Genomic DNA, 15,965 nt, shown 5'->3' with positions numbered 1-15,965 from the left:
CACATATTTCCAATTATTGGGGACAAACTATTGAGAGTCATTTTTAAGTGAGGGATACTGATGTATTAAAACTCCAACTGATCAGCCACTAACAGAAGTTTAGGAATTTAGAATTCTAAAAGAATTTAGAAAAACACTTTTTAGTTTTACTTTTTAATTATGGATACATAATAGTTGTATATATTTATGGGGTACATGTGATATTTTGATACAAGCATACAATGTGTAATGATAAAATCGGGGTAACTAGGGTATCCATCACTTCAAGTATTTATCATTTCTTCATGTTAGGAACATTCCAATTCTATTCCTTTAGCAATTTTGAAATATACAATAAATTATAATTGGCCGGGCACAGTGGCTCATGCCTATAATCCCAGCACTTAGGGAGGCCGAGGCGGGTTGATCACCTAGGTCAGAAGTTTGAGACTAGCCTGGCCAACATGGAGAAACCCTGTCTCTACTAATAATACAAAAAATCAGCTGGGCATGGTGAGGCACATCTGTAATCTCAGCTACTCAGGAGGCTGAGGCAGGAGGAACGCTTGAACCCAGGAGGTAGAGGTTGCAGTGAGCCAAGATCACATCATTGTACTCCAGCCTAGATGACAAGAGCGAAACTCTCAAAAAAAAAAAAAAGCCAGGCACAGTGGCTCATGCCTGTAATCCCAGCACTTTGGGAGCCCGAGGTGGGTGGATCACCTGAGGTTGGGAGTTCGAGACCAGCCTGACCAACATGGAGGAAACCCCATCTCTACTAAAAATACAAAATTAGCCAGGCATGGTGGCACATACCTGTAATCCCAGTTGCTAGGGAGGCTGACACAGGAGAATCGCTTGAACCCAGGAGGCGGAGGTTGCAGCGAGCCGTGATCACGCCATTGCACTCCATCCTGGGCAAGAAGAGCAAAACTCCGTTTAAAAAAAAAATTCTGATTAACTGTAGTTGCCCTAATGTGCCACCTAACACTAGATCTTATGCATCCTATCTAACTGTATTTTTGTACCCATTAAGTAACACCTCTTTGTCCCCCATGGCCCACTACCCTTCCCAGCCTCTGGCAACCATCATTCTACTCTCCATCTCCATGAGTTCAATTTTGTTTAGCTCCTACATGTGAGTGAGAACATGCAATATTTACCTTTCTGTGCCGGGCTTGTTTCACTGAATGTAATACCCTCCCGTTCCATCCGTGTTGCTGCAAATGACAATATTTTATTGTTTTTATGGCTGAATAATATGTATATATGTACATGTAACACATTTTCTTTATCCATTCACCCTCTGATGGACACTTAGGTTGATGCCACATCTAGCCTATTGTGAATAGTGCTGCAATGAACATGGCAATGCAGATACCCCTTCAATATACTGATAGAAATCAAAATTCTTGAGCCAACCTTCCAGAAAAGAGCCATATAGCCCTTTGCTGCTGACCAAACTAGCAGGTGCAAGGCCGCAGCTTCTCTCTTCCCACCAGTTCCTTTGAAGCTGCAGAGCAGGGGGAGAGCTTGATGGAGGGAAGGGTCAGGTTGATGGGTGTCTCTTCCTATGAGTATAAAAACTGGTCAGCCTGGGCTCAAGAAAGTGTGTGCATGTGAGCATGAACAGCCAGCGAGAGGACGATGCCAGTGTCATTGGGTATGAAACGCATTCTTTCAGTGAGAATTCTCAGCTGCAGTTACTCTTCCAGTTAAGGTTCAGCGTCTATCACAGGGAAAACAGAACAAAGGAGGGAAGTCAAAGTTTGTGGAGAGAAGAACTGAGATAGTCTAAAATCACACCAAAGCAGCTGTTAGCGAGGTCAGAGAAAGTGAAAGCTGGTATGGTTCTGTTTCTCCGCAGCCTATACCTGTAGAAAAGTGGGTTGGGGCAGGGAGTGCACCTCCCGATATCCTCCAGTGCAGTTATGGGGCCCTGCACTGGTTCAAATCCCAGCTGTACCGTTTTGCTGTTGGGGTGACTTGGGCCAGTCCCTTAACCTCGCTGAGCTTCAGGCTGCTCATTCGTCGACGAGAGAGAATAGTACCTCCCTCAAGTCAGTGTTGTGAGGACTGGTAAGGCGATTCTGAATGGGGCTTAGCTCAGGAGATGCTGTCCACCCCTCCCAAGCCCAGGCAACTTTGTCTGGGGTTCCCTTCTCTCCTGGGATGCGGCTGTGGAGCTTCGCCTGGAGGAGACAGGTCCATCACCGTGCCTTATTCACTGACTCAGGAAGGACTCCAGGCAGCAGACCGTGGGTGGCAGGATTCTGTCCTGGACAGCTCTGCTAGGGAAGCAGACCAGGGGCAGGGAGAGGCTGCAGTGACTTCCCTGACCTGCCTTTAGCCAAAGCCTCCTGCTCTTCCCTTTTCCACCGGTTGAGCTGTTTCCTTCAGCTTCTTCTCAAAGCTGAGACACACAAGCAGACAGCCATCCCATGCTCCCCTGCACCCTTTCTGACATGGGACGGCTCCAGTCCCTCTCCCAGGCCAGCATGGATATGCTGTCTGCTACGCTGCCAGAACTCCCTCGTCTCAACTTCCATCCAGCCCACTTTCCTGAAAGGCCAAACTGCAGTCCTTTGAGCCACATCAAGATAGGTCTGGCTGACAACTGCCCTGCCGCTTGGCTGACCAACTGCTGCTGTTCTGTTCACCTTGGGTGCAAGTTCTCTGAGCTCCACTTCACCCACTGCCTCAGCTCCTGCCCGTTTCACCATCCTGAGGAAAGTTTCCATGATGTGTCCACTGGTGCTGCCCTCTGCTTCCAGGATCTAGTGAAGTTGGAGGCCCAACTGCCCCCCTAAGCAGCTGTGTGCCCACAGGCAAGTCACTGAACCTCTCTGACAGGGTTTCACTTACAAAAAAAAGGAAGAATAGGCTGGGTGCCATGGCTCACGCCTGTAATCCCAGCACTTTGGGAGGCCAAGGCAGGCAGATCACGAGGTCAGATCGAGACCATCCTGGCTAACACGGTGAAACCCCATCTCTACTAAAAATATGAAAAAAAAAAAATTAGCCAGGCATGGTGTCAGTCCCAGCTGTAGTCCCAGCTACTTGGGAGGCTGAAGCAGGAGAATTGCTTGAACCCAGGGGGCAGAGATTGTTGTGAGCCAAGATCATGCCACTGCACTCCAGCCTGGGCAACAGAGCGAGACTCTGTCTCAAAAAAAAAAAGGAAAAATATCCATTTCTACCTTACCTGAGTTTTGTGGGGAATCACATGGTAAGGTTTCATGGAGGTGTTTTTAGCACCGTAAAGCAAGACAGGAGGGTGAGTTACAGTGATTATTCCCCACTGGGGATGTCTGCTCTTGGCATGTTTCTATTAGGCTTTCCATGTGTGTGACCAAAAGAGTTTCCGTAGTTGCTCTGGCTATCCACAGAGACACAGCAAACGTAGCTCGTGTCCAGCAGGTTGTTTGGGCTCCACCTCCCTCTGCTAACCATCTGTTTCCAGACAATCTGTGCAAGACTTTGCTTCCCATGCGAAGGCTGTCCTTAGCCATATCAGTTAGAACTCACCGGTGTTGCTTTTCAGACTGCACATTGGACTGTGCTCTCTTTATCCCCCAAACAACTGGGGATCCAGCTTATAAAAATATACACAGCACAGTAAGATCACTCAAGGCAAAGCAGATAACATTCTGACCTAGGACTCCCAGAGTCTGAGCTCTAATCTTGACTGTCTCGGTCAATCCAATGGCTCTTTAATCTCCACACGTAGATACCAGCCTGGAATACAAGCTCAGGAACAGTCCTGCGACGTTTTCTTGCAAGGTTCCCCCTTCGTGTGTCTCTCCCTACCCGCATTGTGATTTACTGAAATCTGTTTATTTGTGTGCTCGCTTGTTCACATATATTGTCTCTAAGAGTTTACTTTGAGAAACAGCTTCAGCTGAGAAGAGAGGGTCTTCGGGGCTCAATGCACATGAACAGCCAACTACCTCTTGTCCTTTGCCACAGCCCAGAAAAGGGTCTCTCTCAGTTAGCAGGTAGGGGTGAGTGCAGAGAGCTCACCCTGTGTGCCTGCCTGGCTGCCACTGTTCTTACAACTTGATGGAGAGATGGAATTCACATAACATAAAATTCACCCATCTGAAATCATCCAGTTAGTCACAGAGTTTTGCAACCACAGTCAATTTTGGAACTTTTTCATCACCCCCCCAAAAAGAAATACCTATTAATCACTCCCATTTCCCACCACCACCCCTTCAGCCATAAGCAACCACCAGCCTGCTGTCTATTCCTATGGACTTGCGTATTCTGGCCCACATGCTTTTTGATATTTTTGTTCCCTACCCCTGAAGCCCCAAGCTCTCCTGAGCAGGGTTTGCAGGGATGTCACAGCCAAGCCCATCAGGAACCTAGGTAGCAGCCCTGGGCTGGCTCTTGAGAACTTCAAGATGTGTCTTGCCTTACCAGTGCACCCCCATCCGACCCAGAGGCACAGGAGCAGCAAAGTAGCTGAAGGCCGCCTGGATGTTTCTCTTCTAAATCCAGGCCAGACTCCCCTTGTGTGACTCAGACATGACAGGCTTACCTGTGCGAGAACACTTGGCCCTGCAGGCTGCTGAGGGGTTGCAGTTGTCAGCACTACATCAGCCTTTAGGGTGAAGATGCTGCATCTCCAGCAGGCCCTCACGAAAATGACAAGCTGTCTTTAGATGTCAGGTCAGTTTCATGGTGTCCTGGACATCTCAGCCTTTCCCCTTTACTGCTCTGTAATCCACTTTCTCTGCGATGTAATCCACAACATACTCTCGGGCAGCTATTTTGAGGGAGAAAATACTTGGCTAGAGTCTAAGGACTCACAAGAGCAAACCACATATGAGTGGATAAGCTGCCAGCACACAGCTCAAGCCCAGCCCTGTGGCCACTGATAGATGTGTGATCTTGGCCAAGTCTCTCGCCTTCTTTAAGCTTAGTGTCTCCAGCTGCAAAATGGAATACGATGGCTTCTCTTACCTCAGAAAACAGTACTAAGCATTAAAGATAATATATTCGCTATGGTTTGAATGTGTCTTCCAAATTTCATGTTTTGGAAACGTAATCCCCAAATTCATAGTGTTGGTGGTATTTGCAGGTGCATATCCACAGAGCTGGGCCAGTGTTTGTGTCTTCTGAGTCCAGGCTCATTCAAGAAGTTGTATCATAAACTCATCTGGCTTCATTAATGCCTCCCAGGCCAATACATCTGTGCCCACATATTCCCAGACAAATTCTTGGCAGACTTTTGCATAATTCAATCAGCACTTTATATGTTGTTAAGTCCTTTGTATCGTTAAGTCAGGAAAATGGATATAAGGTGGTATACGAATGCCTGAGTGACAACTGATCCTACGATGCTACCATACACCGTGTTTCAGAAAGCGTGTTGTAAGGCAGGGCTTCTTAAACTCTAGGTAGTGAAGGACTCGTTTGTTGGTTTGCTTCTAACTTCTGTCTGTCCTGAATGGGTGATTTTGATAAGACTATAAAAACTTACTAGAAAAATAATCACACATTTGAATTTCACAGCAATGTCAAACTGCCATGAACATTTCTTTTTTTTTTTTTTTTTTTTTTTTTTTTGAGACGGAGTTTCGCTCGTTACCCAGGCTGGAGCGCAATGGCGCGATCTCGGCTCACCGCAACCTCCGTCTCCTGGGTTCAGGCAATTCTCCTGCCTCAGCCTCCTGAGTAGCTGGGATTACAGGCACGCGCCACCGTGCCCAGCTAATTTTTTGTATTAGTAGAGACGGGGTTTCACCATGTTGACCAGGATGGTCTCGATCTCTTGACCTCGTGATCCACCCGCCTCGGCCTCCCAAAGTGCTGGGATTACAGGCTTGAGCCACCGCGCCCGGCTGCCGTGAACATTTCTAATTGCTCACTCTCAATTTTTTGTACTAATCTTGTTGCAGGTCACTAATGGCTCACAGACCAGCGCAGGTCTGCCGACCATACTTTGAGAAACTGTTCTAAGGAACATTGTTTCTGAGAGAAATTCCTTGAATAAAGAGTTCTTTGATCAAGTTAAGTTTGAGAGACCCTATAAGCTAGAAACTGTTGATGTTCATTAACATATTAAAGGCTATGAGACGTCCTGCATTCAAGAAGCTTGGTTAATCATTAATTAACTCACCATTTCCCAATCTAATCTGACCTCACAACTCATTGTTCACAAAATACCTTTCAACCTCCAGCAGAGTTATATTTCTTGAAACCCACTTGGCTCTGCCTTGCCTACTATGGGCAAAACAGTCCCCAGGCGTGCCTGAACTAGAAGCCTCTGTCCTTTGCTTACACCCTCATGCTCTGTCTTTTTTTTCTTTATAATCTTTTATTCCTGTGGCATAGAAAGTCATGCTCTGACTCTTACCGTCTTTCATGCCTACTTCTACCTCCTACATCGTACTCACTCTGGGTGACCTCACCCATAAACATCAGTCACTTGTCTGAAGCAGCCCCCACTGCACTTTGCCAGTGCGCCCTGCAGATCTGTCTGCTTGCCCACCTCGAGGTGACTCATGACAGGTCTTCATCGTTAGTACTACCTTTCACCAACAATGGCCGTCTCCTTCCCCTTAATCCAGTTCACTGACAAGTGTTTCTCTATTTTTAATGGAAACTGTACACCTACATAAAAGATACTACATTCACATAAAACGTGTGTGTTGCTGTTCCCTAAGCAGCAGTACTTCTTGTCATACTCCCTTTTCATTCCCTTTCTCAATCTCTCTCTCCCCCCCACCACCAATCTTGCACACTCATGTGGACTCTCATAATCTCTAATTGGAGGTTTCCTACCTTGCGATGGTTACTCTCTACTCTGAAATCCATTCCGTGGAAATTCCAGCTCTCACAGCTATAGTTGGTGAAAGCTCCTAGAAGTCTGACTTGTTTCTGTGGGTTGCTCCTCCTGGCCTCCTCTGGTCATTCAGTGACTCTCAATAAGCTTTAGTCTGCTCTCCATTTTACTGATATCTCTGCTTTCTTCTTCAGCACCTCCAACTTCGGCAGCATTTCCTCCTGATCTAATCACGTCTACTTATTCACAGACAGACCCCTGCCCATACACACATGGGCAGAATACTGATCTGCCCTTACAACCAGGTACTAGGCCAGGGTGCCCTGGAGATGATATAGAGCGAGCCAGCCAGGGTCCCTGCTCCAAGAGAATCTCACTTCCCAGGTTCTGGTATTGCAATGTCTACAGTGATCGAGGTCCCGGGGCAGGAACTTCCAAACTGCATTTCCCCAATATTAATATTGTATAAGATATTAATTGACAGTCTCCACTAAAGGGTTCTGGGGTCAAACAGATTCGGGAAACAGAATTATGTGTGCTTACATATATTATGAATCTTGAGAAAGAGGCAATATATAATAGATTTTTTAAAATATCCTTGATTATCTGCAAACCATCTTTTCAGGGAACCCTTGTTTGAGAGAGTATCATTCCTCTGATGCCATTTGGGAAATGCTGGCTCAGGGGTAGCTTCAGTGGACAGTCCTGCCAAATGCCAAGGGCCAGACTGAAGTCATCTAAACATACATCCTGGTTATGAGGAAAATGAATGTCTCTTTCTGATTTCCCTTAGCTCTGCCTTTTGAATGATAAATAAGTCCAGTCTGTACCCAATGCTCAGTTATTTACTTTCCCACTGATGTGTGTTCTGTGTAATTTACCATCTAGAGGCATAATGACTTCCGAGTCTATATTTCTAGCCCAGACCTCCCCCTGAACTCCAGATCCCATACATCCCACTGTCTGCTGGACAATCACCTATTGGAGATTTTTAACAGAATGTCCAGCAAGCACATCCAGTGCAGTTTGTTCCATATCGAAGTGATTTCTCCATCTGCATTTCCTAATGGCCCCATTACTATCATCCAACCAGAAACCTGGCAGATGTTCCCGACTACACCTTCTTAGCCAAGTCGTCAGTAAGTCTTCTTCATTTGACCTCCCAAGAAGTTCTTCTCCATTCTCAACTGCCATTATCTAATTTTGGGTCCCCATTACAGTGGTTTTCTTTTCTTTTTTTGAGATAGAGTCTCGCTCTGTCACCCAGGCTGGAGTGCCGTGGTGCAATATCCACTCACTGCAACCTCCACCTCCTGGGTTCAAGTGATTCTCCTGCCTCAGCCTCCCGAGTAGCTGGGACTACAGGCACCCGCCACGATACCCAGCTAATTTTTTGTATTTTTAGTAGGCACAGGGTTTTACCACGTTGGCCAGGTTGGTCTTGAACTCTTGACCTCAACTAATCTGCTTGCCTCGGCCTCCCAAAGTGCTGAGATGACAGGCGTGAGCAACTGCTTCTGGCCCTACAGTGGTTTTCTGACTTCTATCTTAGGTCCGGTTCTCTGCGAAACAGACTCTGGTTTCTGAGATGTGCGTGCAGAAAGGCTTTTGGAGCATGTTATGGAGAATAACCCCCCTGGGGGTAGTGAAGGAAGTAAGACTGGACGGAAGGAGAAGTTGAACGTCAATGTAGGTGCAAGAATAGCCTCAACTGGATGACCCTTTAGAGTTGTCCCACTTGATGCAAGGGGTTGGGTTGAGGGGCCTTAAACCAATACATTTCCACTCTCCTAGACCACCACCTTCCATATTCCCATCTCCTACCCCACCCACCCTCACTAGATGTGAGCAAACTCCCACCCCTCCGAGGGTGGCATAACCTCTGGCCAAGCATTGTTGCAATTCCAACAATGAGCCTCTTCTGAGAGCCACATGTCACCAACCCTTCCGTCGACTGGAGGAACGAGTGCCTCAGTCCTGAAGAGGGACCTGGGTGGAGGACCACAGCACCCACTGCGGCATCCTTGGCCCTGATCTTGCTGCTTTCCGGTTCTCCCTCCACAACACCACCAGAGGAGTTTTTCTAAGCCCAAATGTAATCACACTACACCCTTATACATCTCCATTCCTCCTCCTCACCTACAAGATGATTCATATCTAATCTCTGTCTGCACATGAAGCCATCTCGCACAGCTTTCCTTCTTGCGTGCCCTCTTGCCTCACAAATACCCATCTACTAATACTTATCAGTCCTTCACAATACTACTCCCTCTGCAGGGAAGGAGCTTTCCCACTCCTCTCACTAGCAAGCCTCCATTTATCCTTTAGGGCCCATCTGAAGCACCTTCTCTATGATGCCTTCCCGAATATCTTCAAGCAGTAGACTCTGTATACTTTTTTTATACTCTTGTAGTTATTTGCTTATGTGCAGTTATTTTCTTAAATCTAGGCTCCTTAAGGGCAAAACCTGTGTTATATTTATTTGTAAGTCAATGAATCAGTCAGCCATCTGCATCACTATTGTATGAAGCGGTGTCTACATGGGCTGACTCAAACTAACTGGAGTTGACTTTAGTTATTTTTTTCCGGGACTTAATCTAGGTACCCAGTGAGGGCTGTAGGCCCCTGGGAGAAGGAACTCGATTTGCAGACTCTCACCTGGCTCAGGATATATATATAACTCAAGGCTCTGAGGGATTTGGGCATTTAACAATACTGCCCACTAGGTTGATACTGCCCCTCATGGTGGGCAAGAGGCATAGCAAGTGACCTACAGGACATGTTATAAAAGGAATCACAAGGCCTGCCTTGCCTGCAAATCTGTTTCATGACTGAGCCCTCCCTTCATGTCTGTTCTGAAATTCTCACACTTATATTTACTGATGGTTGGACCAGTGGCCTCGTAAGTGACATCAATACACTCCAGAGCCTGGGCAAGCAGATGCATCTCTAGAAGAGAATTCCATGTCTATTTATTTTTATTTTATCCCCTTAAAAATTTTAATATTGTGGCCGGGCGCGGTGGCTCAAGCCTGTAATCCCAGCACTTTGGGAGGCCGAGGCGGGTGGATCACGAGGTCAAGAGATCGAGACCATCCTGGTCAACATGGTGAAACCCCGTCTCTACTAATACAAAAAATTAGCTGGGCATGGTGGCGCATGCCTGTAATCCCAGCTACTCAGGAGGCTGAGGCAGGAGAATTGCCTGAACCCAGGAGGCAGAGGTTGCGGTGAGCCGAGATTGCGCCATTGCACTCCAGCCTGGGTAACGAGCAAAACTCCGTCTCAAAAAAAAAAAAAAAAAAAATTTTAATATTGTGGGCTGGGGGCAGTGGCTCACACCTCTAATGGGAGGACGAGGTGGGCAGATTGCTTGAGACCAGGAGCTCAAGACCAGCCTGGGCCAACATAGTGAAACCCCATCTCTATAAAAAATACAAAAAATTAGCTGGGTATGGCGGCATATACCTGTGGTCCCAGCTACTCCAGAGACTGAGGTGAGAGGATCACTTAAGCCCAGGGAGGCAGAGGTTGCAGTGCACCAAGGTTGCACCATTGCACTCCAACCTGGGCAACCAAGTGAGATCCTATGTCAAAAAAATTTTTCTGTATTGTGTATGTTTCATAATGTGCATAATATAGTACTATACTAACACATGTGCATGATTTATAAATAATATAAGGGAGGATACACTCAGAACTTTCTTTACTAAGGAGTGCATTGTTTTAAAAAATTGGAGCCCTCTGGATCGGACTCTAAAGTCTTGAGTCCTCTCCTGCTTTCACCTATGAGCTCTGCAGCTGATCTGCTGCAGGGCTAATTTGTACCAACAGGCACCTAAAGTTTTAGAAGAACTCTAAAGTCCAGGATCTATCCAGCTAGGAATGAGAGGGAGGGGCGGGCTGAGGAGAGCACAGAGGCTGAATCTAACCAGAGCTGGTTAGATGGTGAACCATCGGGTAAAGAATTGAGAACCTGGAATACACAGAGGCATTCGGTTCAGCAGGAGGCAGCAGCAGGCAGAACAGCAATGGGAGGTATGGGGTATGGAAGAGTAGCAGTCCCTCCCTCCACCATGAAGCATGCCCCATCCATCTTCCACTATGGTCAGGGTGAGAGGTGCAGCCAGCCAGATATAAAGGTGGCAGTGGCTGCTCTAGAACACCTACGTGGGGAGCTAAGCCGCAGCAATATGACTGCAGTGAGGGCATTGGAGCCTTGTCTTAAGGCTGTATTTGCATATGAGAGCACTGTTTTTACTTGGGTTGTATGGTTATTTGTGGATGGTTGTGGGGATTGATTGATGGTGGAGATTGGATGGAGGGGCGTTATGCATTGTTAGCAATGCAGCCTTGAGAATCCTTTAGCAGGTGGAAGCTAGTGAGCCGCATTAGGGTGGAAACAGTATTATGGCATCAGGAGAGACCTTGATCTGGTGCCAAACCCTGGGGCCTAAGGGCTGCATTGGGATGATATGTTAGAATAGCTCTAGCAGCCAAGAAGCAGCTTCATAATACAGGACCAGACATGCATGGGCAGGGAATGGGCCCCTCAGTGGGAGACCAGGTAAGGGATGAGGGGGATTCCAAGAGCATGACTTGCAAAAAGAACAAAAAGGAGGCACAGAGGGACCCCAGAGATGAACATGGCTAACTCGGCAGGGTTAGTCTCAATGGCGAGGAAGTGGTTCACACCTCCACAGTTCCTGGCTCCACTAGAGAATCAGTAGAAGACAGTTAGATGGCCACGAAAGAAAACTGTATACTGAACTTTCTTATATACAGATTTTCCTGGAAAACAAAAAAGATCAGAAGGGAAACAAATGCAGTTCCTTTCTATTATGTTTTTAGACTCTGATTAGGCTCTTAATATTCTACTAGCAGCAGACTATAAACCCTTTGAGGGCTGCAGTCACTACTTGCTGACAAGGCATTGCATTTGTAAAGTTAGCATAAACTTTTACATACATTATTTAATACCACAAGCCAGCAAGGTAGGTATTCTTATATGCATTTTGTAGATGAAGAAATAAAAGTTCAAAGTGATAAGTTCATTAAGCCAGAAACTCACCTTCTACAGGTAAGGAATCTGAGGCCCAGACGGAGTTAACTAACTTACCCAGGACAAAGAGCAGATACTCATCAAAGCCACAACCCACACCCAGGTCTCACAGAACTACACCTGCATCCCAGTTCCCCATCTTTTATTACACTTCCCTCCCAGTCCCCATGGTGTTTAAAGCAGAGGTCAGCAAACAGAAAGCAGGCCATGAGGAAATGGCTGACAAATTTTGGAGCTCTGTCTTTCTATTCTTGATCCTCCCTTAGATAATTTGCTCTAACATCATCTGTGTTTCTTCACAGCATGCAAAAGGAAAGAACAAGAACATGGGAAGGATAGAGGCAACACACCCAAAAAGCCCAGGTTGGTCTTCACAGATGTCCAGCGTCGAACTCTACATGCAATATTCAAGGAAAATAAGCGTCCATCCAAAGAATTGCAAATCACCATTTCCCAGCAGCTGGGGTTGGAGCTGAGCACTGTCAGCAACTTCTTCATGAACGCAAGGAGGAGGAGTCTGGACAAGTGGCAGGATGAGGGCAGCTCCAATTCAGGCAACTCATCTTCTTCATCAAGCACTTGTACCAAAGCATGAAGGAACAACCACAAACTAAAACCTCGGTGGAAAAGCTTTAAATTAAAAAAAAAATTTTTTAAAGACCAGGACCTCAAGATAGCAGGTTTATACTTAGAAATATTTGAAGAAGAAAAAAAGTGTTATTTATAGTCCAAAGAAACCAAAGACTTAGCTCACCTGCATTCTGACTTTGTTTGGAGACACACACTTCAGCGGGGCGACGACTTGGCAAGACAAATGATGAGCAGGAAAACACCACTGGATCTCACACCCTCAATCCATGACCATTCTCACTGTGCTTGGCTGTTTAGTGGTTTGGAGCATAGTGATTTTGAGCCATTGAGTGGACATCTTTTAAGATTGGACTTTCTCATCTGTTCTACCATGCCACGAAGGTGTATGGTGTCTCAGTACTGTGTGTGTGTGTGCGTGTGTGTGTGCGTGCACATAAGCACACACACACACACAACCACCACCACCAGTGGTTAGAGACTTAGGCAAAGCTGGTCTTCAGAAATGGTTGTGCTTTAGGAGTGCAACCAACATGGTGTGGGGTTGTCTGAGTTCATTGGATTAGGAGTGGGATTTTGCTCATCTAGCCTAGCGTTTGAACCTGCCAGGCCCGCAACCTAAATGCAGATTCAAACCCAGCAAAGAAAATTTGAATGACACCTAAACCAGTGCATTCTCTTTGTTTGTTAAGGAATGTTCAGATATTTTTTAAGAGATGAAACAAGAGTCCATCCATTAAAAAAAAATCACCTAGGTACCAAAGAACACACTTAATATTATAGTGCAGGTATTTTATTGCAATGATTTTAATAACCAAAGCTATTTTTACACAAGATACTATGTAAAGTTATACGTATGAACTGATCTAGCTATAATACACATGCCACATAGAACCATGACTATTATTTATGACTCTTGAAGCATTTGAAATATGAGTTTTCAGAACTGGCAAGAAAGAATGTAGCTTCAGGGAAGCAATTAATATCATGGCAGAGAGGTCGATGCAGTACACGTGTACATCCAGATGGCACACTCCTTTTCGGGATCCATAAATGTCACTTAAGTCGAGAGAAAGACATGATTCCATAATCTGTTTCTAGCTGAGAAAACCTGGGGATCTTTCCAAATAGGACCCCATTTTTACACTAGAAAACTAAGTTTAACGGGGCGGGTAACTAAATTAGAAAATTTGTTCAAAGTAATGCTTTTTAGTAAAAGGTCACTAAATAAAGAACTATCCTTAGATTAATTGACTTATATTTGCTTTATGCATTTGGCACCAAATACCTCTTTTAAATACTTTACAAATATAATTACAGTGAAAACAACATTATTATTAAAATGAACTATTCAGTACTTGTAACTATCCTAAAAAGTAATCAAATTAACTTATTGCCAATCCCAGAAATTTTATGACTTGGAAATCAATAAAACGGCAGGTGCAACTGAGAAATGATGGAATTAGTGGAACTGCATAGAAAAAGCCAGTGTTCTGGTAGATGACAAGACATTTGATCTATTGGTATTAATCAATTTATTTAACTAAGAATAGCCTCCAAAGCATTCTGCATTCTTTCTTGCTACTACATTAAGCTGGAAATTTTATAATATAGATTTCACTCTGTAACAGGGACAGATTAAAAAACTAGACCTGAGCTTACAAATACAAAATTTTAAGTTTATATTTTTCCAAATCACTTAACCAGAGCTGTAGAAATAAAGCCAAAAAAAAAAGGGGGACAATGAAGTGGTACCCCAGTGAATCACTTGATATGCAGAAAAATTCTCTCTGAATTCATTTGGACTGAAACTTATCTAAGTGGATACCTATTATGCCATTAGGTAAAGAATTGGATACTCTTAATTACCACCCCTACCTAGAACTATAAAATTCAAATGTTATCCTAATGATAAGCTGGGTTTTTTTTGAAATGCATTAAAATGCCAAAGAATACAACCGAACCATCTTGACACAAAACCTAACTCCTTAGCATCAAATCTCAGCACCTTGTCTATGTCTGTAACAAGCAGCCAACTAGACAGGTGAAGCAAAACCAACAAGCCATCGATCTGTGTCTCCTTCACGTCTGCTGTAGAATGAGAAGAGGAAACCAACACATACTTCTCTTTCAATGAAATACTGCATTTGCCTTGACATATTTTGTCTTTTTTTTATTTCACCCACAATTCCAGCTTAAAAATTTCCCTTCTAAATATGGCACAATTCTAGTTCAGCTATTGAAAGAGACCATTTAAATGGCCACCCTTCAGGATTTACTAAAAAATAGAATCTTGCCAATGACATAAACAACAAGGAAACAACTGATTGACATTTCTCTCTCTCCAGGAATGGAGGGAGCCGGGGATACAGCTACATAATGTATTTATAATTTAGGAGGGAGGAAAGCCTTATTTATTTAAAACGTGATAATTCTGAATGCAGGGAAATTCTAGCTGTGTCTACACACAATCTTAACAAATTCAACATCCCAAGAAAAGAAAAGCAGAATTCAGCAGAATTCAGACAACATGTTTTTTTTATTTTTTGTTACTATGTATTACCCTCAAAATTAATCCAACTGCATGTTACTTTTTTTTTTTTTTTTTTTTTTTTGAGACAGAATCTCACTCTCTCACCCAGGCTGGAGTGCAGTGACATGATCTCAGCTCACTGCAACCTCTGCCTCCCTGGTTCAAGTGATTCTCCTGCCTCAGCCTCCCAAGTAGTTGGGATTACAGGTGCCACCATGCCCAGCTAATTTTTAAATTTTTAGTAGAGATAGGGTTTTACCATGTTGGCCTGGCTGGTCTTGAACTCCTGACCTCAGGTAATCCACCTGCCTCGGCCTCCCAAAGTGCTGGGATTACAGGCATGAGCCACTGCGCCTGGCCCATGTTACATTTTTGACCAATTATTTTGGTACTATGTAGGCATAGTCTCATAGAATCTTGCTTCATTTTCAGTATCCCACCATAATGGTTTTTTAAAAATCCAACCAGTTATCCTATTTGCTAACACCAAAGATAATTTTCATACCAGCATTGAATTTGCACCCATTATGCAATTTCAGGGCTTAGAGATGTATTTTCTCATAAACAGATGCACAAATCAGAGCCTGAAAAGCAATTCTTTTACTTGACTGTTTTAAGCATATTCACATCCTTTGCTTTTTAGAAATCATGATAGACAAACTCAGCTTCTCACAAGCAATACACTTATTACATCATGTATGACTGATTCTTTACTTGCTCCTGAACTAGCACGTAGAAAAACACAATGCCTCCATTCCTATTTAGTGTAACATTAATTCTGGCTCGAGTTTTTTAACCTACATTTCACAGAGCAGATCACGTGCCATTTGTTCACCCATCATTTCTCAATTCTTTTCCAAAATTAACCAGAAAAAGGTATCTATCTTACTCTTTATTTGTATGTGTGTTTATTCCAAAACTGCACTTAAAGTAATCCTTTTTTTTTTTGGTTACTATGGAAGTTAGTCTGTTTTTGGCCATAAGTCATTCAAGTCCTCTCATGACGG

At 44.4% G+C, this 15,965-nt stretch overlaps 1 protein-coding gene across 1 annotated transcript in view; it reads left to right on the top strand.

Annotated features, from left to right (window-relative positions):
• ONECUT1 (one cut homeobox 1) overlaps positions 1-14,934 on the top strand; it is a 37,706-nt gene extending 22,772 nt beyond the window's left edge. The window contains exon 2 of the mRNA XM_012442406.2: positions 12,140-14,934. Coding sequence (XP_012297829.1) covers positions 12,140-12,432 — 293 coding nt within the window. The 3' untranslated portion in view covers positions 12,433-14,934. The remainder of the gene's footprint in view (positions 1-12,139) is intronic.
• Positions 14,935-15,965: the final 1,031 nt, after the last annotated feature.

This window comes from Aotus nancymaae, unplaced genomic scaffold, assembly GCF_030222135.1.
Source record: "Aotus nancymaae isolate 86718 unplaced genomic scaffold, 86718_ANA_hifiasm-v0.15.2.pri h1tg000062l, whole genome shotgun sequence".
NCBI classification, from domain to species: Eukaryota; Metazoa; Chordata; class Mammalia; order Primates; family Aotidae; genus Aotus; species Aotus nancymaae.
This window is presented reverse-complemented; position numbering and strand designations above follow the sequence as displayed.